Here is a 26,276-nt window from a genome sequence, read left to right on the forward strand (position 1 = left end):
TAAATAGTTTTGCTTGTTTTAAACATGTAGAAGAACTATGGTTCAGGATAAGAAGAATAATTGACCAAGGACTGGATAGGTACAGCATGCACCTTGCCAAATTAGCAGATGCACATCCACATGCGGGACATGCACAACTGATTGGTGGACCACCTGTCATTTGTGCACGCGGCTTCTGATACTCGCAAAGTACGCATCTTGTTTCTGTTGTCCAACAGAGGACTTACACATGGTGAGCAGCGTATATGACAGTTTGTGATGGGAGGTATCCTCCGTGGTATACAGTCTCTTGTTACGAAACTTCTAAGGGAACTGTGACAACTATAACAAAAGGTGTAAAACGTAGCATAAGAGTGCAGACAGAGAGATGCTACATGAAACTTGTTTGGGTACCAAAAGAGCAATGAATGTAGCCTTCAAAAGTTACTGCAGGAAACTCTTTACGAAAGATCTCTGACAAAATGAAAAGAAATTCTAGTCATATGTAAAGGCTCTCAATGGCACCAAAGGTAGTGTCCAGACACTCATGAATGACACAAGAACTGAAATTGGGGTAACAAACTGGTATGAGAAATGCTAAACACCATTTTCAAATGCTCTTTACAAATAAAAGTCCAGTAATAGTGTCCCAGTTCAATTCTCACACCAATGCACAAAAGAGTGATACAGAAATTAGTGCAAGTGGCATTGAGAAATATCAGAAATCACTAAAACTCAACAAGGCCCCAGGGAATTACCAGATTCTACTGGTCATCCGAACAAAAATACATGACCAGATGTTGGAATAATGCACAAGTCACAATTGTTGTAAACTCCTTCTGAAGTTTTCCCATAATATTGGGGAGACTGGAAAGTAATGTTGTTTTTACCTGTGTCGATACTGTTTGTCATTTATCACCTCACTGTGTACCTGAGTCCTGCCAAAGACATTTTAAAGTTGAAGTGACTTGTTTACTCAAAAATAATTAACTGTCATTTCTTTCTTTTTTAAATTTATGGTGAAATGGCCATCCAAATACCAGAAAAGGTACACATTCAGCATTGTAGGCATTTGCATTTCGGAAGGGTAGGAATGCGAGAGTTGCTACTGAAAACATTTCTGATGTTTATCTAGCGTAAGTGTATTAGATATTCATAAATGCCAAAGGTAAGTTCAAATCCAGTAATTTTGATCTTTTTGGCTGGTATCGATCCAGATAGCCCAACAACTTTGGACAGTGACATGTTAAGGGCAGAAGGGGAAGCAAATCCATGCAGAAATCAACAAATGTCAACCACTCTTAATCAACCTCAGTCGGCCATCCAAGAACATTTGCAGCAGATTGCTAAAGATGAACAAAGTTAACCGATCCACAACATGCAGCTTATTGCTTCTGTGTTTCAATACCAAAGTGTCTTTTGATTGCTTGAGCACTGGAGATGAAAAATGGGTTCTCTATGAAAATCCAAAATGCATATGGCAGTTGCTCTCTCCAAATGTATTGCCATGAACTACAGCAAAGCCAGGTTAGTTTGATAGATTATTCATAGGGTCATTCACTTCAAGTGTTGATACCTGGACAAACTGTGAATGCACCTTCACCATGAACAATTGGACTGAGTAAATCAATCTTTAACTGAAAACTGCCCAGCAATTCTCAACATAAAAAGCAATATTCTGAAACACAATAAAGCAAGACTGCACTGTGCAGGGAAAACCCTGAAAAAAATTACTGAATTAAGGTATGAACTATTGCCTCACCCAACATACTTGCCCAATATTGCAACACTGGATTTCCATTTATTCTGACTGGTACAACATTTTCTGCATGTCAAAAAATTTGAAACCACGGATGATGTCCAATCTGACATCTCTAGATATTTTGTTTAAAGGCCAACTGAGTTTTATCAATCCAACATTGAAAATTTACACACTAGATGGCAAAAGGTTGTTGGTAATGAGGGTGATTACACTGATGATTAAAAACTTGTTAAAAATAAATCTGCCTGAAATTAATGTAAAAATACAACATTACTTTCCAGTCCCTCTAATACCACAGTACATTTAATTTGAAGGCAATCAGATCTTTTGAGAGGAGACAACTAATGAACAATTGTGCCCAGCAAAATAATACACCATGTACCTACTGACTATAAGTACCCTTAATTAAGTGCCACACAAAATCAGTAACTAATGATGACAAGGATCCTCTGCAATAACACTACGTCCATTGAAGTTATTAATCTTCAAATGACAGAACATGCTTAACTAGTCCTCATTCACATTGATATAATTCACAAATCAAAGTCTATTTTTTCCACAGAAACCACAGCTCACTCATGTTGTTTCGGTACAGATCTGATTATATGTATTGTAAGAATATCAACAATGTAGGAAAAGACAGATTGGTGCTTACCGTAAAGACAACACATTAAGTTACAGACAGACACAATCAAAAGCCACTTACACATAAGCTTTTGGCCATAGCCTTCATCAGAAAAGAAAGAGAAAAACACACCATTCATTCACACAAGCAAGCACCACCTCACGCACACAACTGCCAACTCAGCTCAGAAGTATTGTGAGATCATTTATAAGTTATTCTGTGAACTGGCACCCATACAAAAGAATCGAGCATTAACACTAATCGCATAAGATGAAATCTGGTCCCATAAAATTACTCTGCCCAGTGTGCAGGACGTCAAGTAATATACGGCTTGATATTACTGCTCAAATATTTCCCACCTTAATTTTTACGTGTCCATTTCCCACAACTATACTACAAGATGTTAACACAGCTTATCTCAACTTATAACTTGATACCACTTCTCACTCCATATCCTTGCTACTGTCAACATTGTTGGAAAACACAACAATGCCCCAGCCACCAGATCAATTCTGGATACAATGTTGCAAATAATGAGCCACACTTCCACCACATGTAGCTGTCTCCACCAATTCAGCAAACCATCTATTAAAGAACTGAGGATGGCCTCATAACCTATTCGGCAAGCATCATTTGTGCCAACAAAGCCTCTTTCACATCTCAGGAGACCTTACAAGTGTGCTTAACGTACACTAGTCTTCTAGTTCAACCTACCTAGTACTTATCTACTGGGCTTCATTACCCAGCTAATGTTGGAACTCCCAGTAACCAACACACACATCCTGTATGCTTGCCCGGACTTGCTGCAACAGATGAGGCATCCTGTGTTGGCTAAGATGTGTTATCAATACTGGGCAACCCCTCATACCTGTCACTAAAGCGTAAGGGTCAGTTGTGAAGTAAGTCTTTGTTGTTAGCAGTAAATGTGTCTCGTTAACTTGAGATCTCCACTCGGCTTCCCAGAAATTATTCTTGACAGTTTGTGGCAACATGTCTCCTATAACTCCCATCCAGATTTCACCTGCTGTCATCATTTTATTTGTCAGAACCAGTTGCGATGTAGTCCTTCAGGTAAAATCCATGATTACTCTCCTTGCCATACTGTTGCCCTGAGTCCATCAGGTCACCACTTGTCCATCAGTAATTGCACTACAGCCAAAGGTCTGTGTAATCTGCCAGTATGACACTCCAACATCCTCACACAAATGAGTCAGCCTTTCTCAAAGTCTGAAGGATGGCAATAAGCTGCACATGCAACCCTCTGGTAATGTTGCATTGTGATGTCTGCCTGTGAACAGTAATGATGTGCTAATGTAACACATCCCACAAGCATAGAAATACTGGAGTATCAATTTGATAGTGTTCAGTCAAGGTGCTCATGGTTAAACATTTTCTGTTTCCTTTGGAGTAATTACTGCCGTTGGTAGTGGTGGTGGTGGTGGTGATGATCCCTGCTCTGTGACTGAAGCAATGCACCAATGGTATGGGTAGACTCCCTAAACAGTACAAACTTGTCGAAAGTTTTATGTCTCATCTCATAGGAGTTTTATTGAATGGATCACGAGATACATTTAGAGAATCACAGGACCTGTTAGCAACTAGTTATAATCATACCTTTAGGGCAGAATACAGAGGATAATTGCAGCTGTCTCAAATGGGACATCCTAAGAGATGGTGGCCTCTGGTGAGGCATAATATACCATGGAGTCTCCCGGGATTCTTTGTTTTGAGCCCCTGCTGTTTCTAATTTATGTGAATAATATGCCTCTGACCATCAGCAAGCGACTGTTAAACAATGGAATTAGTGTTTAAATTTACAACAGTTTGCTGAAAGTTAAAATAAATTTAATGCTTGTAATCAAGGTGCTGAAGCCAAAATGACCAACAATTCCATGTGTCTTTCCTGACAGAAATCAAGGATATTTTCTCTGATGTTTCTGCAGATATTTGAAATTTTGTTTTTATGATGCACAAATAGGATCAGCCCAAACAAACACTTTACATCAAGTTTTATCTGACACCAGCATCAACAGGTACTAGAAAGACAACATTTTTTTAAAGTGCAATTTTATGTGCCATTCAACAGAACATTCCCAAATTAGTCTAGTGGGATATTCCATTTAACAAAACATATTAACAATGTCAACATGTAATAGGACACCCTCCTCTAACATTACCTTTCTTTTTATAGAAATAACTGATACCATGTATACTATCGATTCTTGTATAGCTGTATAACTGTTTAACTAAATGATTACGCATGATTTTGTATACGATGTATTATATTTCAGGCTAAAATGTATAAAAAGAAATTTATTTGTTAGTTCTCTGTACATCCAGTTAAAATTACTCTTCTTTTAGAAATATTTGAAATTACAAAATATCTGGCATACTTAAAATTCATATTATTAATTGCACAATCTAACACTAATTATTAAATTTATTTCTGGATTCATTAACAAAATAATGTTATATCTCGGTGATGATTCTCCTTTTGTCAATGAAGTATGTAAACTCTTTTGATTTGTAAACTCTTTGGAATACAGTTAGTACTGCAGAATGTAAGGAGTAGTGGGCTTGCCTCTGATGGAAACATATGTTTTTAATTTTGTCTACAGCAATGTAATTGATGGTTGTATGGAAATGGAGATTGTGAAGTCAGTGTGATAAAGAAAAATGGGATAAAATAAAAGAAAACACAGAAACAGACAGTTCTTCATCAGTTACTTAGTCATCAGGAACCCACAACGTTAAAACCCACAATGTTAAATCAAAATTTCAGCCGCAAGAATGTACCCCTTGACGCAAGAACTGGAATCAACAAGAGAAAGTGAGGATAAGTAAAAAGTTTTTCGTTTGTATATTTTACACCTCATGAAGCTTTCAATACTTGTGCAGAGACAGAGAATTATGTAATTTCCAAGAATGTTTGCCTATTGAAGCTGCAGGGTGCAAATGATATATATCGAACATGTGATTCTAAATCGATCACGCAACTGTGGTGGCAAGCATTATGAACATGTTTATAATGGTCACTACAGCAATGACGAAAGAGCGTTACTAAACTAGTTGTAATTTCAAAGGAAATGACTTACCTCACTTGTCAATGGTGTCATCATGAGAAAGTCCATTTGATGTGTATGCTATGGCAAGCATTCCCGTTTTGCTGTAACCTGGGTAGACTCTGCCAATGTCACACAAAAATATGGGTAGAGTGTCACATTTCTGACAAAAATTCAAACAATTTTCTACATTGCATAAGCATGGAATTAGATTAATCCACGTGAGGCAATTGGCCGAAGAAACGTCTACAATACCAGACATCCCACTCATTACTGTCATAAATTGTTTGGCTTTTCCTAGCATCTCACAAATAATTTATTAGAACGCCTGCCACCGCAGTCGCATGGTCAATTTAGAATCATATGTTTGATATATATTGTTTGCATCCTGCGGCTTCGATAGGCAAACATTCTTGGAAATTACTGAGAATTTTAATAGTGATCTGTGGGCGAGTAAGACTACAAGTGGGGGCTCAGCCGGGATCTGTTGACTGATAATGAAGATTTGTCTCTTAAGAAGAAGAAGAATGGACAATTATTTGTGTATTTGCAGTGTATATATTAATGAAGTCCCATTCATGCAACGAAAGAATACCTGAAACGTGCTCAACGAAGTCGTATCAACAGTGACGAGATAATATCAACAATGATGGACCAGATGAATTGAAAGAGGACTTTATAACAATGACAATGGACATCAATAAGAAAAAACATAAGTACAAACCATTTGCGAAATTAATTAATTTGTTTGGGGCCAGATTGATGATAACATAGATAAATGTGCATTCTGGAATAAGTTAGCTGTGGCTCGTCAAAATTTGTATTCAAACTGGTAGAGTGAATTGAAAGAAGATCTAAGTAGGAAATGTAATTTTGACAGTAAAATATTTTGTGTTCCTTCTGTAATGTGCTATGGAACCCATAGAGTGTGTTCAATCTTTACCTGACAACATGTGTAACCAAAGTAATGCTGTGAAACCAGTGAAGTTGATAAAACCCTGCAATAACAGTGTAGTTGCAGCATTTGATGAAATTTAAAGTGATCTTTTACATGAAGTGTCTAAGAACAGAGATGACGATTCAGATTTTGGATGTCATTAACATTGAGATTAAGATTGATCAGAGGGAAGGGAACATATCTGAACAATTCAGAGACAAAATCCAGTATAGTAAGAATTTTGTGGAGATGTCCATTGCACTTATAAAGATAAGAGGAGCTACTGGTAAGCAAAGCAAGTATGTAAAATGTCAGGTACGGTTAACATTTAGTACAGAGGACAACACCTATGAACACAGATGCATAATGATCTTTTAGTCTAGAAGAAAATATTCACTATGTTTGTAGATTTATAAGACCATGTAATTGTGTTTTGCTTGCCATGAATGTAGTGTGTAAGACCATGTAGTTTCTAGAGCTCTATCATATCCATTGGCTGAGTTTAAATCTATGTGTAGATTCATAAGACAGTATAATTCTGTTTTGTTTGACATTAATGTAGTATGTAAGATGATGTGATTTTTAAAGTTGTTGACTGAGTTAAAAATCTATGATACACTATATAGTTGTGTTCTGTAACATATTTGTGCTTTAGAATTTGATACGTATATACCATAAGACTAGATGAGTAGATCATTTTACAGTTCTGAAATGGAACAATAGTCATAATTTGTACTTTGAAAATGAGGAATAGTATCTGATCATACGTGGGTGTAATGCTTTAATAGTCGATTTTTAAAACTGCATTTAGCTCTGTTTATTAATGTTTCATATGTGCACCTGACATAAGTCCCATATAATTGACTTTGATAAATGACCAAGGAGAGTACATCTCGTGTGATGTGAAGAAGGTACTGAACAGCATATTTAGTACACAAAACAATGTTTCAGGATTTGATGTGATTGCTACACAGGAAGTTACCTATCTGTTGGAGCACGTGATGAGAACACTAGGGAGGAAGCTGAAAGATGTTGGCAGATCCACTCCCCACACTGCTGTATGGCTGTACCCTGCTGGACCAGTCAACTTGCAAGAGATTGTGGATGCTGGATAACACACTCAAGTATCTGTCAACTGCATCTGTGCTGTGACAGATATTTGTGAATTGTTAGCCAAGACTGTTAAGACAGTGTTATTCAGCATAAATGCACTTTTTTTTCAAGTAGGGGGATTGACTTTCCAATACATTATGTAAATTTAAATTAGTATGTATTTTTTTAATCATTTGTAAATGAATCTTCTAGGTCTTTATGTATGTAGGTTAGTTGTATGGACAGTTATCAAACAGTGTGGAAGACATTTACTAGTGTAGACAATATAATAAATGTCTGCTTTCATGCACTGATTTTAGTCCTCAAGCTACTGGATTGTGTCATCATTCTAAGCTATTTATGACTACATTAACCTGAATTTATCCTGGGTATTGCAATACTGTATCTGACTGGAACTAGAGTTGTGGGCAGACTCATGCTTAACTCTGTTTTGGGTACCCCTGGTCATCGTGACTGAGTGTGTGTACTCATGGAGAGTGTACAACTACTGATTGAGGCTAGATGCTTCTTACAGTTACTCATTGCATATAACTGAACTGACTGATGTGATTATGAACTTTATTCATTCTGTTGCATCAAAACATTTTTTGCTGGTTTGTACCTGGTGAGGTTTGGATTCTTGGGTCGATCGCCACATCGTCAACTCAGGCCCTAATATTTTTCCATTATTTTGTTCTTTCATAAGTCAATATATCCTTAAATACTCTGGTTTATGTGGCTGATTGATTTTGTACTATATTCTTACTCATGATTAAGTATATTCTTCTGATCTGTATCCGTCGTTGTGAGTTTCTTGAGTCGGCTCACTTGTCATATACTTAGGCTCTGAAATTTTTCTCGTCTCATTTGAAGATTTTGAACGAGTGATTTTACAGATGTAAACTTACAAATTGTAATACTAGTAATTTACATCATCTCTGTACTTATTTCTATAGTTTAGTGGTGTAATGTTGTAGTTTTGACCTTGTATTATTCATCTTGTGACGGTATGTTCCACAGATCTGAAAATCTAAATACCATATCCTGATATAGTATATCTTGACTTGTATAGTAGATATTTTTCTTAGGTTTTCTGTAATATGTTATGTGCCAGATACTTCTATACATCTATCTGCTATCCTAGGCATCAATTTGTACACCGTTTGGCAAACCTTGTAGTCTGTCATAAAATATTGTTAACACCATCTTTCCAATTTCTGTGAGAGGAATATTGCAATAGGACACGCTCCTCCAACATTACCTTTTTTTATAGAAATAACTGATGCCATGTACACTATCGATTCTTGTATAGCTGTATAACTGTTTAACTAAATTAGTTTCATATGATTTTGTATACAATGTATTATATTTCAGGCTAAGATGTATAAAATGAAATTCATTTGTTAGTTCTCTGTACATCCAGTTAAAATTACTCTTCTTTTAGAAATATTTGAAATTACAAAATATCTGGTATACTTAAAATTCATATTATCAATTGCACAATCTAACACTAATTATTAAATTTATTTATGGATTCATTTATAAAATAATGTTATATGTTGGTGATGATTCTTCTTTTGTCAAGAAAGTACATAAACTCTTTTTGTTTTGTAAACTTTTTGGAATACAGTTAGTACTGCAGAATGTAAGTAGTAGTGAGCATGCCTCTGATAGAAACACATGTATTTTTAATTTTGTCTACAACAATGTAATTGATGGTTGTATGAAAATGGAGACTGTGAAGTTAGTGTGATATAGAAGAATGGGATAAAATAAAAGAAAATCATAGCAACGGACAGTTTTTCATCAGTCATCAGGAAGCCACAATGTTCAATCAAAATTTCAATCACAAGAATGTACCCCTACACACAAGAACTGGAGCCAACAACAAGAGAAAATGAAGATAAGTAAAAAGTTTGTCTTTTGTATATCTTACACCTCATGAAGCTTTCAAAACTTGTTCAGAGACAGAGAATTTTAATAGTGATGTGTGGGTGGGTAATATTACAAACAAAACATGAAGAATAACTAGAACTTCAGCTGTGATAGTAGTGCGGTTGCATGTCAGTGGCACTTATTTGTGAGTAATCAACAAAAATAAAAATCAGAATTTTGTGTAATGCTCTGTACCTTTAAAAATAGTATAACAGTTTATGTACTGGTTGTATAGTGTAATAGTTAAGGTACTAATCTCACATCCAGAGGGTTGTTGATTCAAATCTCACCAGTAGATCAAATTTTTTATTTTCATTGTTAAACCTTTATTGAAATGACTTTGACCATTATTTTTATTTAGTTAATTGGTTTAAATGTAATGTTTTCCATTCACTTGTCATGCCACAGTAGTCATCATATGAAAAACATCATTTGCTCTCATTTCTTTTTCCACTCGGAACCATTGTTCATGTGATTTTGATTACTGTTATGCATTAACTACAATTTAATTGCTTCCATTTTGTCATCTGATATTTTTGTCTATGTTACTGCATTCATTATTTCTATTTCTCACTTTGTTTGAATTTTGTTTCACTTATAATCCTTGTTTTCATTTAAATCATCATCATCATCATCAATCAGCCATAGGGCAATACAAATATATGTTTTAAATTTTTTATAATGAGTGTCACGCAAAAATATGTATTTCTTGAAATGAAAACTGTTTAAGCATTATGATAGATATATAAAAATAATTAAATTCATATTCAAAAAGATTCGAAGTGGAAAAAGAATGACATGAACAAAGAATAAGCGCAACTGAAGAAGTTAAAACATTGATTAAAATGATTTGACAAAGGAATATAAATAAATCGCGAGTAAACCAAACAAAACAATGATCACAGTCATTTCAATAAAGATTTAAAAATAAAAAAAATCAATGTACTTCTACATCTACATCTACATCCATACTCTGCAAGCCACCCGACTGTGTGTGGCTTGAGTACCTCTATCGGTTGTCCCTTCTATTCCAGTCTCGTATTGTTCGTGGAAAGAAGGATTGTTGGTATGCCTCTGTGTGGGCTCTAATCTATCTAATTTTATCCTCATGGTCTCTTCACGAGATATATGTAGGAGGGAGCAATATACTGCTTAACTCCTCGGTGAAGGTATGTTCTCGAAACTTCAACAAAAGCCCGTACCGAGCTACTGAGCGTCTCTCCTGCAGAGTCTTCCACTGGAGTTTATCTATCATCTCCGTAACACTTTCGCGATTACTAAATGATTCTGTAACGAAGCGTGCTGCTCTCCGTTAGATCTTCTCTATCTCTTCTATCAACCCTATCTGGTATGGATCCCACACTGCTGAGCAGTATTCAAGCAGTGGGCAAACAAGCGTACTGTAACCTACTTGCTTTGTTTTGATTGATTTGATTTGATTTATTTTGTGTTCCATAGGTCTGACTGTGTTGGATACACAAGGACGTGGAACGAGTCAGTTTTTTACAAATAAAATCTGATAATCTTATAGCATATACAGAAATTTGACTACATAATTATATAAAAATTTATACAGTAAATTCTTTGGGCAGTTATACAGAAAAAGAAATTAGATATTTTCTTAGAATCATTAAAACACTTCAGAAAACAGATACAGAGCACACACAGATACAGAGCTCAGGTTAAATAACATTCATAGTGGCATTATGTCAACTTGTATTATATAATATTAATTCATGATATGAATATAATAGAGGGAAACATTCCATGTGGGAAAAATATATCTAAAAAGAAAGATGATGAGACTTACCAAACAAAAGCGCTGGCAGGTCGATAGACACACAAACAAACACAAACATACACACAAAATTCAAGCTTTCGCAACCAACGGTTGCCTCATCAGGAAAGAGGGAAGTAGAGGGAAAGACGAAAGGATTTGGGTTTTAAGGGAGAGGGCAAGGAGTCATTCCAATCCCGGGAGCGGAAAGACTTACCTTAGGGGGAAAAAAGGACAGGTATACACTCGCGCACACACACACATATCCATCCGCATATACTCAGACACAAGCAGACATTTGTAAAGGCAAAGAGTTTGGGCAGAGATGTCAGTCGAGGCGGAAGTACAGAGGCAAAGATGATGTTGAAAGACAGGTGAGGTATGAGCGGCGGCAAATTGAAATTAGAAATTAGCGGAGATTGAGCCTGGCGGATAGCGATAAGAGAGGATATGCTGAAGGGCAAGTTCCCATCTCCGGAGTTCTGACAGGTTGGTGTTTTTCTCACATCACCGATCATTTTTAGCCGCTTCCCACAGGTTTTAACGTCATTATTTCTTCATCAGACAATTGTTAGCTTCATTTCCATAATCTGCCACCACCAAATCACTCCTTTTAATACATCCTCACGTAGTTTTTTCGAAATTTTCCCGAATTTCTCCACCCTTTAACGTGTTTTGGCGGCAACACAACCACCTAACCTTTATGCACATCATCATCTACCTACACAAGTTCACCACAGAATCAACATAGCCCAGCTCTAACCAATCCTTTTTCGCCTTTTTTCACACCAGATCTCCATTTGATTTCTAGTTCACCTTTATCTCTCCCCATATATTTTTATATTTATTTTCATTTTCATTTCAGCCTCGTGTTCCACTTTCCACCTTCTAGTACCATGTCACCCTCACAACACCTCCACAATGACCCCATTAAGTTTTATTTACATTCCCTCCGCAAACATGCCTTCGCCCTAGCCAGATTACACTCCCATATTTTATTTTCTCAGACTTGTCTGACATTTGGCATCACCCCCAAAGGCATCACACTTAAAGTTCCCATCTCTGGCTGCAACCCTTCTTTCCATCAGTCCCTATACCAGTTCCAAACCGAACAATCCATTGCCCTCACCCACCTAATCCTTCACCTACACATCCACTCAGCCAATCAACACACCCATCAACTCCTATCCTTAATAAAAGTTCTCAATCTTTCCTCTCCCACATCCACACCGGCTGTTCAGAGCATCCTCCTACAGGCCAACCGCAAATTAGAACAGCATGCCACCCTCCACCTTAAAAAACTATCCAATCTTCCGGTTTCCCACCTCCGGAAAGGCAACTCACTCACCCTTCACAACCTTTCCAGCAAACCTCAACCTCCTCTCATTGCACACAAACCCAGTCTCTCCCATCTACTCCATCTCCCACTTCCAGCTCCACTCCCTCCAAAACCTCAAAATTCCAATCAACACAATCTGGAACCACAACACCCCAATTCAGTAGTTAACCTTTCCTACAAACCTCTCTCCCAATCCGAAACCTCTGTCCTATCCGAAGGCCTCACCTTCAGCCCCACTCCCAGATTTAATCAAACAGCCCTCGTCAAAGATTTACTGTCCTACACCCGTACTCTCTGCTGGAAATATCACTTTGCCATGAAGAAAAATGATCCTAATCCTACTCCTAATGATCCAACTCCCCAAGACACTATCCAAATTGAACCATGCCTGGAACAATTCCGTCCTCCGTCACAGCGGGACCCACCTCCTCTTCCTCAAAATCACCCTCTCCTAACCTTCCAGGAATTTCTGACTTCCAGCCTTGCCTCTCAATCCTTCTTAAAAAACCTTAATCCTACTCCCAACATCACCACTGCTGAAGCCCAGGCTATCCGTGATCTGAAGGCTGACCAATCCATCGTCATTCTTCCGGCGGACAAGGGTTCCACGACTGTGGTACTTGATCGTCGGGAGTATGTAGCTGAGGGACTGCGTCAGCTTTCAGACAACACTACTTACAAAGTTTGCCAAGGTAATCCCATTCCTGATGTCCAGGCGGAGCTTCAAGGAATCCTCAGAACCTTAGGCCCCCTACAAAACCTTTCACCTGACTCCATCAACCTCCTGACCCCACCAACACCCCGCACCCCTACCTTCTACCTTCTTCCCAAAATTCACAAACTCAATCATCCCGGCCATCCCATTGTAGCTGGTTACCAAGCCCCCACAGAACGCATCTCTGCCTACGTAGATCAACACCTTCAACCCATTACATGCAGTCTCCCATCCTTCATCAAAGACACCAACCACTTTCTCGAACGCCTGGAATCCCTACCCAGTCTGTTACCCCCGGAAACCATCCTTGTAACCATTGATGCCACTTCCTTATACACAAATATTCCGCACGTCCAGGGCCTCGCTGCGATGGAGCACTTCCTTTCATGCCGTTCACCTGCCACCCTACCTAAAACCTCTTTCCTCATTACCTTAGCCAGCTTCATCCTGACCCACAACTTCTTCATTTTCGAAGGCCAGACATACCAACAATTAAAGGGAACAGTCATGGGTACCAGGATGGCCCCCTCGTACGCCAACCTATTCATGGGTCGCTTAAAGGAACCCTTCTTGGTTACCCAGGCCTGCCAACCCAAAGTTTGGTACAGATTTATTGATGACATTTTCATGATCTGGACTCACAGTGAAGAAGAACTGCAGAATTTCCTCTCCAACCTCAACTCCTTTGGTTCCATCAGTTTCACCTGGTCCTACTCCAAATCCCATGCCACTTTCCTTGACGTTGACCTCCACCTGTCCAATGGCCAGCTTCACACATCCGTCCACATCAAACCCACCAACAAGCAACAGTACCTCCATTATGACAGCTGCCACCCATTCCACATCAAACGGTCCCTTCCCTACAGCCTAGGTCTTCGTGGCAAACGAATCTGCTCCAGTCCGGAATCCTTGAACCATTACACCAACAAACTGAAAATAGCTTTTGCATCCCGTAACTACCCTCCCGACCTGGTACAGAAGCAAATAACCAGAGCCACTTCCTCATCTCCTCAAACCCGGAACCTCCCACAGAAGAACCCCAAAAGTGCCCCACTTGTAACAGGATACTTTCCGGGACTGGATCAGACTCTGAATGTGGCTCTCCAGCAGGGATATGACTTCCTCAAATCCTGCCCTGAAATGAGATCCATCCTTCATGAAATCCTCCCCACTCCACTTAGAGTGTCTTTCCGCCATCCACCTAACCTTCGTAACCTCTTAGTTCATCCCTATGAAATCCCCAAACCACCTTCCCTACCCTCTGGCTCCTACCCTTGTAACCACCCCCGGTGTAAAACCTGTCCCATGCACCCTCCCACCACCACCTACTCCAGTCCTGTAACCCGGAAGGTGTACACGATCAAAGGCAGAGCCACGTGTGAAAGCATCCACGTGATTTACCAACTGACCTGCCTATACTGTGAAGCGTTCTATGTGGGAATGACCAGCAACAAACTGTCCATTCGCATGAATGGACACAGGCAGACAGTGTTTGTTGGTAATGAGGATCACCCTGTGGCTAAACATGCCTTGGTGCACGGCCAGCACATCTTGGCACAGTGTTACACCGTCCGGGTTATCTGGATACTTCCCGCTAACACCAACCTGTCAGAACTCCGGAGATGGGAACTTGCCCTTCAGCATATCCTCTCTTCTTGCTATCCGCCAGGCCTCAATCTCCGCTAATTTCTAATTTCAATTTGCCGCCGCTCATACCTCACCTGTCTTTCAACATCATCTTTGCCTCCTTACTTCCGCCTCGACTGACATCTCTGCCCAAACTCTTTGCCTTTACAAATGTCTGCTTGTGTCTGGGTATATGCGGATGGATATGTGTGTGTGTGCGAGTGGATACCTGTCCTTTTTTTCCCCTAAGGTAAGTCTTTCCGCTCCCGGGATTGGAATGACTCCTTACCCTCTCCCTTAAAACCCAAATCCTTTCGTCTTTCCCTCTCCTTCCCTCTTTCCTGATGAGGCAACCGTTGGTTGCGAAAGCTTGAATTTTGTGTGTATGTTTGTGTTTGTTTGTGTGTCTATCGACCTGCCAGCGCTTTTGTTTGGTAAGTCTCATCATCTTTCTTTTTAGATATATAATATTAATTCATCTAGACTGTAAAAAGCTTTATCTAGCAGAAATATTTTTAGTGCTTTCTTGAACTTACTCTTGTTATGAACGTCTGTCTTTATTTCGGGAGGAAGAGCATTGAAGAGTTTTGCTCCAGTGTAGAGGACACCCTTTTGTGCCAAGCTCAAATTTTTGAGCTCGCTGTGTATGTCATTCTTCCCGTGTGTGTGTTATGCTCATGATAATTACTGTTTGGTTGAAATATCTCTATATTTTTACAAACAAAACACATGAGAGAAAAAATATATTGGTATGTAGTTGTGTATATTTTAAGTTTACGAAAACTATTTCTACACGAGTCTCTTGGGTGCAATCCACATATAATTCTTAAAGCTTGCTTCTGTGCAATGAACACTTTCCTTGCTAATGGCTGGTTGCCCCAAAAAATAATTCCGCACTCAATGAGAGAATGAAAATAGCCACAGTATGCCACTTTTGCAGTGTTAGGTTCAACACATGTAGTGACAACACGTAAAGCATAGGTAGCAGAGCTAAGCCTCTTACAGAGATCAATAATATGTGAAGACCAGTTAATTTTCTTGTCAATGTGCACTCCAAGAAATTTTGTTGTTTCCATTCTTACTATTGGTTGATTACCACATGTCACACTTATCTCTCTCTCTTTTTCTATTTTTGTACAGAATTGAATAAATCTGATCTTACTGGAATTTAATGAGAGACCATTCACCTTGAACCAATTAACCACATATGAGAGTATGTGATTAACGAGTTCCTCAAGATTGTTGTCTGTCCTACTGCTCATAAAAATTGTGGTATCATCAGCAAATAATGTAAATTTACACGGCAGGCTTGTACATGATGGTAGATCATTTATAAAAATCAGGAATAAAAGTGGCCCAAGAATTGAGCCCTGAGGCACTCCACATGTAATGGAACTCCTTTCAGAATCTGAGGAAGTGTCACTTACTCCACCCGAGCTATTCAAGACAACTTTTTGTTTTCTGTCTTGCAAGTGCGACTGTAGCCAATCGCCTGCAACACCACTTATTTTCCTACTAATTTTGCTTTTTGCAAGAGAATCTGGTGATGAACACAGTCAAACGCTTTGGATAAATCACAGAAGACACCGAGTGCTAGCATTTTTTCATTAAGGGTTTCTAGGACTTCATTTGCAAGTGCGTAGACTGCGTCTTCTGTTGAATGGCCCTTTTGAAAGCCAAATTGGCTCTTGCTGAGAACTCCATTCTTCATGAGATGATCAGTAATTCTTAAATGTATTAGATTTTCTAGAATTTTGGAGAAAGCTGTCAGCAAAGAGATAGGTCGATAGTTAGTTCAGCTTTATCGCCCTTTCTGTACAGGGGCTTCACAATGGCATACTTAAGTCTACTGGGAACAACATCTTTCTGAAGGGAAACATTGAAAATATGACAGAGAATGTCCCTTATCCACACACAAGAATATTTCAATAAATTACTAGATATATTATCAACCCCTGCAGAGTTCGTACTTTTTAGAGACATGATGATTTTTTGAATTTCTTCTACAGTGACAGGATTAAGGTGCATTTCTGAAATTGTGTTTGAATATACTGCTTGACAAAGAGTTACAGCTTCATCAACATTGAGCTTGCAACCAATCTGTTGAGTTACAGATAGGAAGTGTTTATTAAAAATCTCAGCCACCGTTTTGGGGTTATCTACTAGGGAACCTTCATATCTGATTTTATTTACATCTTCTTTGCGTGTTGTATCTTTTCCTGTATCTTTTTTTACAATGCTCCAAATTGTTTTTATTTTATTATTAGAATTATCTATTTTCTTCTCATAATAAAGGGCTTTTGGATTGCATTTCCTTAGGATTCTTCCAACGAATCTCAGTCTGACATCTGCTTTACCGACGATCAACTTAGTATGATCATTCCATTTTAAATCACTCCTAATGCGTACTCCCAGATAATTTATGGAGTTAACTGCTTCCAGTTGCTGACCTGCTATATTGTAGCTAAATGATAAGGGATCTTTCTTTCTGTGTATTCGCAGCACATTACACTTGTCTACATTGAGATTCAATTGCCATTCGCTGCACCATGCGTCAATTCATTGCAGATCCTCCTGCATTTCAGTACAATTTTGTTTTGTTACAACCTCTCGATATACCACAGCATCATCCGCAAAAAGTCTCAGTGAACTTCCGATGTCATCCACAAGGTCATTTATGTATATTGTGAATAGCAACGGTCCTACGACACTCCCCTGCGGCACACCTGAAATCAATCTTACTTCGGAAGACTTCTCTCCATTGAGAATGACATGCTGTGTTCTGTTATCTAGGAACTCTTCAATCCAGTCACACAATTGGTCTGATAGTCCATATGCTCTTACTTTGTTTATTAAACGACTGCGGGGAACTGTATCTAGGAGTTCCTAGATAACAAGACGCAGCATATTATTCTCAATGGAGAGAAGTCTTCCGAAGTAAGAGTGATTTCAGGTGTGCCGCAGGGGAGTGTCATAGGACTGTTGCTATTCACAATATACATAAATGACCTGGTGGATGACATCGGAAGTTCACTGAGGCTTTTTGCAGATGATGCTGTGGTGTATCGAGAGGTTGTAACAATGGAAAATTGTACTGAAATGCAGGGGGATCTGCAGCGAATTGACGCATGGTGCAGGGAATGGCAATTGAATCTCAATGTAGACAAGTGTAATGTGCTGCGAATACACAGAAAGATAGATCCTTTATCATTTAGCTTCAAAATAGCAGGTCAGCAACTGGAAGCAGTTAATACCATAAATTATCTGGGAGTATGCATTAGGAGTGATTTAAAATGGAATGATCATATAATGTTGATCGTCGGTAAAGCAGATGCCAGACTGAGATTCATTGGAAGAATCCTAAGGAAATGCAATCCGAAAACAAAGGAAGTAGGTTACAGTACGCTTGTTCGCCCACTGCTTGAATACTGCTCAGCAGTGTGGGATCCGTACCAGATAGGGTTGACAGAAGATATAGAGAAGATCCAACGGAGAGCAGCACGCTTCGTTACAGGGTCATTTAGTAATCGCGAAAGCGTTACGGAGATGATAGATAAACTCCAGTGGAAGACTCTGCAGGAGAGACGCTCAGTAGCTCGGTACGGGCTTTTGTCAAAGTTTCGAGAACATACCTTCACCGAAGAGTCAAGCAGTATATTGCTCTCTCCTACGTATATCTCGCGAAGAGACCATGAGGATAAAATCAGAGAGATTAGAGCCCACACAGAGGCATACCGACAATCCTTCTTTCCACGAACAATACGAGACTGGAATAGAAGGGAGAACCGATAGAGGTACTCAAGGTACCCTCCGCCACACACTGTCAGGTGGCTTGCGGAGTATGGATGTAGATGGATGTAGATGTAGAACGCCTTGCGGAAGTCAAGAAACACGGCATCTACCTGGGAACCCGTGTCTATGGCCCTCTGAGTCTCGTGGACGAATAGCGCAAGCTGGGTTTCACACGATCGTCTTTTTCGAAATCCATGCTGATTCCTACAGAGTAGATTTCTAGTCTCCAGAAAAGTCATTATACTCAAACATAATATGTGTTCCAAATATCTACACCTGATAGATGTTAGAGATATAGGTCTATAGTTCTACACATCTGTTCAACTTCCCTTCTTGAAAACGGGGATGACCTGGGCCCTTTTCCAATCCTTTGGAACGCTACGCTCTTCTAGAGACCTACGGGACACCGCTGCAAGAAGGGAGGCAAGTTCCTTTGCGTACTCTGTGTAAAATCGAACTGGTATCCCATCAAGTCCAGCGGCCTTTCCTCTTTTGAGAAATTTTAATTGTTTCTCTACCCCTGTGTCGTCTATTTCGATATCTACCATTTTGTCATCTGTGCGACAATCTAGAGAAGGAACTACAATGCAGTCTTCCTCTGTGAAACAGCTTTGGAAAAAGACATTTAGTATTTCGGCCTTTAGTCTGCCATCCTCTGTTTCAGTACCATTTTGGTCACAGAGTGTCTGGACATTTTGTTTTGATCCACCTACCGCTTTGACATAAGACCAAAATTTCTTAGGATTTTCTGCCAAGTCAGTACATAGAACTTTACTTTCAAATTCATTGAATGCCTCTCGCATGGCCCTCCTCAAACTACATTTTGCTTTGCGTAATTTTTGTGTGTCTGCAAGGCTTTGGCTATGTTTATGTTTGCTGTGAAGTTCCCTTTGCTTCCGCAGCAGTTTTCTAACTCAGTTGTTGTATCACAATGGCCCTTTTCCATCTCTTATGATCTTGCTTGGCACATACTCATCTAACACATATTGTACGATGGTTTTGAACTTTGTCCACTGATCCTCAACACTATCTGTACTGGAGACAAAACTTTTGTATTGAGCCATCAGGCACTCTGAAATCTGTTTTTTGTCACTTTTGCTAAACAGAAAAATCTTCCTACCTTTTTTAATATTTCTATTTACGGCTGAAATCATTGATGCAGTAACTGCTTTATGATCACTGATTCCCTGTTCTGCGTTAACTGTTTCAAATAGTTCGGGTCTGTTTGTCACCAGAAGGTCTGGTATGTTATCGCCACGAGTCGGTTCTCTGTTTAACTGCTCAAGGTAGTTTTCAGATAAAGCACTTTAAAAAATTTCACTGGGTTCTTTGTCCCTGCCACCCGTTATGAACGTTTAAGTCTCCCAGTCTATATCCGGCAAATTAAAATCTCCACCCAGAACTATAACATGGTGGGGAAATCTACTCAAAATATTTTCCAAATTATCCTTCAGGTGCTCAGACACAACAGCTGCTGAGCCAGGGGGCCTATAGAGACATCCAATTACCATGTCTGAGCCTGCTTTAACCATGACCTTCACCCAAATTATTTCACATTTCGGATCTCCGTCAATTTCCTTCGATACTACTGCATTTCTTATCGCTATAAATACGCCTCCCCCTTCACTGTCCAGCCTGTCTCTGCAGTATACATTACAATCTGAGGTTAGAATTTCATTACTGTTTACATCTGGTTTCAGACAACTTTCTGACCCTAGTACTATGTGGGCATTGTGACCGTTTATTAATGAGAGCAGTTCTGGGACCTTTCTATAGACGCTCCTGCAGTTAACTATTAGCAGATTAATATTGTTATTCCCTGTTGCATTTTGCTTACTCCTACCTTGCCGCATCTCAGGAGGTGTCTTGTTGGGCCTAGGGAGGGAATTCTCTAACCTAAGAAACCCACATGTGCACTCCACACGTACTCCGCTACCCTTGCAGCTGCTTCCTGCATGAAGTGCACACCTGACCTATTCAGGGGGACCCTACATTTCTCCACCCGATAGTGGAGGTCGAGAAATTTGCACCCCAGATCTCCGCAGAATTGTCTGAGCCTCTGGTTTATGCCTTCCACTCGGCTCCAAACCAGAGGATGGCGATCGGTTCTGGGAACGATACTACAAATAGTTACCTCAGATTCCACCCCGCGAGCGAGGCTTTCGCCTTCACCTGTATGAACTGAGGATGATCTCTGAACCCAGACAGCAGGAGTCATTGGTGTCGACATGCGCAACAATTTGCAGTTGGGTGCACCCAGTGCTCTCTATCGCTGCCGGCAGGACCTCCTCCACACCTCGGATGAGACCCCCCCGGCAAGCAGACAGAGTGAACACTGGCCTCCTTCCCCGACCTTTCCGCTATTTTCCTAAGGGGCTCCATCACCTGCCTAACGTTGGAGCTCCCAATCACTAATAAACCCCTTCCCCCGTGTGCCTGCTTGGACCTTGTTGAAGGAGCGGCCACATGTCCACTCACAGGCAGAGCGGGCGATGCCACATGGCCAGCCTCCACATTGACCCTCCACTCCGTGCGCCGCGAACGCCGCTGAACCCGCCACTCCCCTTGGGGAGAGGGTGGCCCAACCGCGCCCGGTACCCGCGAAGATGTCTCGACAGCAGGGACAGTGGGTGAAGCATGTAACACCTGGGGTGTACCATGCAACGCACCAGACTCCCCACTGCCGCTACACTACGAGGCAGCAGCCGAAAGACGGCTGACCGCAGCCATCAACACGTTCAGCTGTTCGCGAACAGTGGCCAGCTCCTCCTGCATCCGTACACAGCAGTCACACATCCTATCCATCATAAGAAATCAATTTACCGTAGAGACTTTTAACTAGACTGCTAATTCACTAAAGGTGGCTGATAGTTGACTAAACTGTGGTTACTAGACACTTCTTGTAGAAAACTTGGCGAGATTTGAATTGGAAACCTTTTCAACGCGGGGGTCAATACTTTAACTGTTACACAATACAACCAGTCCATGAACTGTTACTATTTTTAAAGGTATACAGCATCACACAAAATTCTGAAAATTTCTTCGTCGGTTATTCGCAAACGAGGGAACTTCAAGTCGAAAGGATGCACCTTAACTTACATCACCGTATAGTTATTATTTCAAAAAGTAGATCCCACTGCTGGAGACCATATTGAGGGATACACCTTGTTCTGGGGATATGACTGGTGGCAGTGGGAAGGAGGAGGGTGGGAGGGGGTGGTAGTGGGGTGTGGTGTTGGCAGAAGGTAGAATTGTGAGAGAAGGCATGTCACCAGCATGAGGTCACTTATTTCCCTCATTTGTTTGTGCTTGCAAAATGAAGAGGAAGCAAGTGAGTCTCTCTGCACCAATACGTCACATGAAACAACTACACGTTGTTTCATATACATACAAGAAGATTCTACATAAATCTCGATACTCTGCCTTGCACTGCCGGCAGGGAAATTTATTGTCAGTCATCCTGCAGGACTGTTGTGGCTTTCTTCTGGGAAAGGTCAGTTCCCCCATCACGAGAACTGCTCGCTCTTCAGTTTACAAACAGAATAATCAAATATACCTCCCCAGCATTTCCTGTCCAGTTGTGTGAGTAGACAAAACAACTTCTCTATGCTAATGTTTAAATAATGGAGTGATTTTAAGTTTATTAAGTGAGTACTTATTTGCAATAATTAAGAGAGTTTTTAAATAAAATATGTTCCAATAAACAATGGCTAACTGTGTGGGTGATGTTATCAGCAACCCGTGCAATGCTGATGGAAAGAATACATGTATTGTCAAATGATAGTTATTTGGGAAAGGGTGGGAAAGCTGATAGTTACAGGAATAAAAAAAGAGGGTGGTGGCCATGCATCTTGCAGAAAATGGTCCACCAGAAGTAAGTCAATTGAAAGATTTCTAAGAGAGGCTGTTGTAGATGAACAGCCTTTGATGTCAGCTGAAGTCAAACGTTTGCATTCAGCTGCAGTGGAATTTGATTTTAAAACTAGCTGTCTGTTTTGTGCAGAATCTATTGATGATGAATTTTTTGATAAACAGGAGGAAGACCCCAAAAATGGCAGCAAAAGATTGACAGTATTCAATCCTTCAGTTACAATAATACAATTACAGTTCAAGCAGAGGAGAGGATGGATGAATGGGGAGGCACTATCTGAAGACGTATATGCTCTGTTTGGGATCTACAAGCTACAGATGCTGGAAATCACAAGGACTGTTATGAAAAGATTTTTACAGGCTCTTGGACCTAAATATAGAACAATTGGACCCTCTGAGGATGAACGAACTATTGTATCAATGGAAGAAATATTCAACTGCATAGAGGGGAATGATGACTGCCAGTTCACCTTAGACGAGTTGTTGGAGCAAGTTTCGGGAACATTACCTCATATAAAGACAGTGAAGGACAGACTGAGAAAAAAGAATGCGGACAGCATTGTTTTCAATACACTCCACACCAGAAAATCTGCAGTGTACTTTCACAGTTCAGGTGAAAAAGATGTGAATGATGCATGGTATTCTTAGAACTGCAAAGATGAACAAGCAGAATGGAAAAGAATTGTAAAACCACTGCCACTTTAATCTTAGAAGAAATTGGGTAAATGACAAATGATAGTTTTGTTTTCCCAAACTGTAACAAATTCCATAATGAGGGTGAGGAAATGGCACTCCATGTCTTCATGGACTGCATTTCAGTGAAGGAAAGGCGAAACAGAAAACTGAAAAGAAGCTAACATCTGTATCAAATGCCCTCATTGCTGACATTCACCCTTGATCATTTATATCACCTCTACTACCTGCTGTTGCTCTCTTCATTCACACAAAGTTTGGATCAAAAAATTTCATCAGACAACTTGTTTATCTGGAATTCTGTGATACATATTACAAAGTGTGACAGCTGGCGCTATTAGCTGTCTACAACACCAAAGTGCCTGCCTCAAGTGGAACATTTTATCAATATGTATTTGACAATGTTGATATTTCAGTGTCTGTACTAATGAAATCTGGAATACTTCCCACAGGTTGTGGTGGTGGCGGTGGTGGTGGTGGTGGTGGTGGGGAGGGCAGAGGGTGGGGAGGGCGGTGAGTGGGGGTGGGGTGGGGTGGGGGGTGTGGGGGAGCATCAAATGCATAACCCCAGCCTCAGCTCTGCCAACACCTGAAGAGATCCAGGAGCTTAAATCAGTTCCTTCTGTCACAGAAATAGGCTGCCTGGGTGTTATGGAACTTTATTTATTTGAACATCAGAGAAACAATGCATTACAACAGATTACTATCCTTGGCTTGATAATAATTAGTTCCATTCCATCTGACATATTATCACCAAATATGCTATGAATATGTGGTAAGTGGCTCCAATCCATGCAGTTGTATGTGTATAAATAGTGCACTGCTACTTGATCAGCAAAATGATGATGTTGATGATGATGATACAACTATCGATTTTTGAATCATTCCCATTCAAGATATGATGTTATTTTACAATAGCTAAAGTAGATTTTCTGTTATTTCTAAGTTTGATAGACTTAACATTAATTTTATACCACTGAAACACTGTTTTTAATAATTTACAGTTTTTCCATCACTGCAATGCAGAAACTATTAATTCTAGAGAAAACATGAGTAGTACTTTTTTGTAGGAAATGTAATGTAGTTTAATTTTGTACTGGGAAACATTTTTGATAAAAGCTGTGGTTTTTTAATTATTCAAGAAAAATGTAAAAAGTGACCTTTAAACAAGCCCCACCACAACCCTCACACTTCAGAGGAGTGGATTTTCACTATGTTGTGAATGACATTCTCCCCTACCACTGTGTAAGAATTTGTGACTACCTGAATTTTTCTGCTAATTTTCTTTTGTTGACTGGACTACTGCTGCTAGTCATGAGAAGAAGTCCATGTCCACTCACAGTCTGAGGTGAACCAACAAGCTGCCGTCATCAGCTGCAGGCCACTGCCTAAACTAAGTCTGTGTGCTACTGACTTGGCACTTTCGCACTGTTGGAACACCTGATGCCTGACTACTATCTGCTGACAAGCCTTACAGTTCAAGTCTGGGCCATCTAGGTGCCCAGACACCACTGTCCAAATAGGCACATTGTCTCTGCTTGTCACCCTGGGCACGTATATGCTGTTGCTATCCATCATCCAGTGCAAGCATGCCATCATCATCAGCCATGCTGACAGCCACTATTGTGTACACTAATCATATTCCTGGTGGCCTATAGCTGCTGCAGATCCAACCCCACCACTGTGATTTCTAATGGATAACAGATTTATTCTAATAGCCATGTTTCCAACACAGGTCACCAGCCAATATCTGTACCACACTACTGCAGCCATGTCCTGGGAGATGAACAGCGCTGCATCCTGACATCAGAGCCAGCTTCACCTGCCAATCTGACCTTTACAACTTCAACACAATTGTACACCTTGCTAAATTACTCAGGATGGGCAGGGAATCATAGAGGAAAACAGTTTTGCTTGAGTTACATTGCAGTCGTGCATGTACTCTGTATAACTATCACATACACTCAGTAACACTGAGTTTCATTTATCATAAAACTAAGCTCATGCTGCCACTGTAAATAAATTTTCACATACTGTCAGCAAAATTGGAATGCTAAAAGCTTTTAACTTCAAAAAATAATTTAATTGAGTCTACATGACCGACTACATACGAAAATATAACTGATTTCTTAATAGGTTGTCTACTTCATAATTCAATTTAGAGAAGTTTTGTGCATTACCTTTGTTCGAAGTTGATGAGATTCAATCAGTGTGTTGGTTTCCAACAGCCAAATTAAGTCTTTGTACAAAGATCTCATATCTGAAATGAAACATTTATTTTAGCACTCCAAAACATTTTTAATCATTTCATAGCAACAAAAGAATCGATCATACTATAACCCACATCTTGTTGTCAACCCAGAACATACTTCACATCTAGCTTCTACATGCTTTACCATTTTTATACTTATGTATTATTCATTGTAGTTATCAGATCTAGGATTACAGCTTCTGAAGGCATGAAAATTCATTTCAAATTACAAATGTTACAATAAGCTGAGTTGTTATGTAACTTGCTAAAACCACAACTTTCATTCATTTGTGTCAGTGATGAGCAAGCTGTGGTAGTTACTGTTGCTTCTGCTCAAACTGATTCACATAATGTATGGCTTCCTGTTGTAGCAGAGAAGAGGAAAGAAGCTCCAATAAACATCACAGACCAGCAGAAAGCAGTGTCTGTAAAGCAATACTGCCAACGAGGAAAATGCAACATATGAGGGCATATAGAAAGGGAAGGCCTCCAAATTTTTCATTCTTTTCTCACTATTGATTAAGGTATTACACCTCATGCATTTTACTTGGTCAACTTCCCCACTTCACTGACACAACTAGCAGCCTTCTGCCACAAGAGGGCTATGAATTGTAGCATGTAACATGGCAGTGTGTAACATAACTACGTCAGGCCACGAGAAACAGCATGCTGTAGTCGAGTTTGAAACTCAAAGAGTTTGTCCATACAAGGGGCATCCTATCCTTCAGCTGCCAGACCACACGAGTGCTGCAACATCTGTGACAATCCAACACCATGTTTTCACTGTCATCAATGATGCGTTAATGATGGCGGAGATGTTG

At 39.8% G+C, this 26,276-nt stretch overlaps 1 protein-coding gene across 1 annotated transcript in view; it reads right to left on the reverse strand.

The window, feature by feature from the left end:
• The window catches only part of LOC126188772 (PC-esterase domain-containing protein 1A-like), a 222,053-nt gene extending 196,450 nt beyond the window's left edge, over positions 1 to 25,603 (reverse strand). The window contains exons 1-2 of the mRNA XM_049930384.1: positions 25,549 to 25,603; positions 25,385 to 25,464 (exon numbers count right to left, since the gene is read on the reverse strand). Coding sequence (XP_049786341.1) covers positions 25,385 to 25,464; positions 25,549 to 25,603 — 135 coding nt within the window. The remainder of the gene's footprint in view (positions 1 to 25,384; positions 25,465 to 25,548) is intronic.
• Positions 25,604 to 26,276: the final 673 nt, after the last annotated feature.

This window comes from Schistocerca cancellata, chromosome 5 (assembly GCF_023864275.1).
Source record: "Schistocerca cancellata isolate TAMUIC-IGC-003103 chromosome 5, iqSchCanc2.1, whole genome shotgun sequence".
Classification (NCBI taxonomy): Eukaryota; Metazoa; Arthropoda; class Insecta; order Orthoptera; family Acrididae; genus Schistocerca; species Schistocerca cancellata.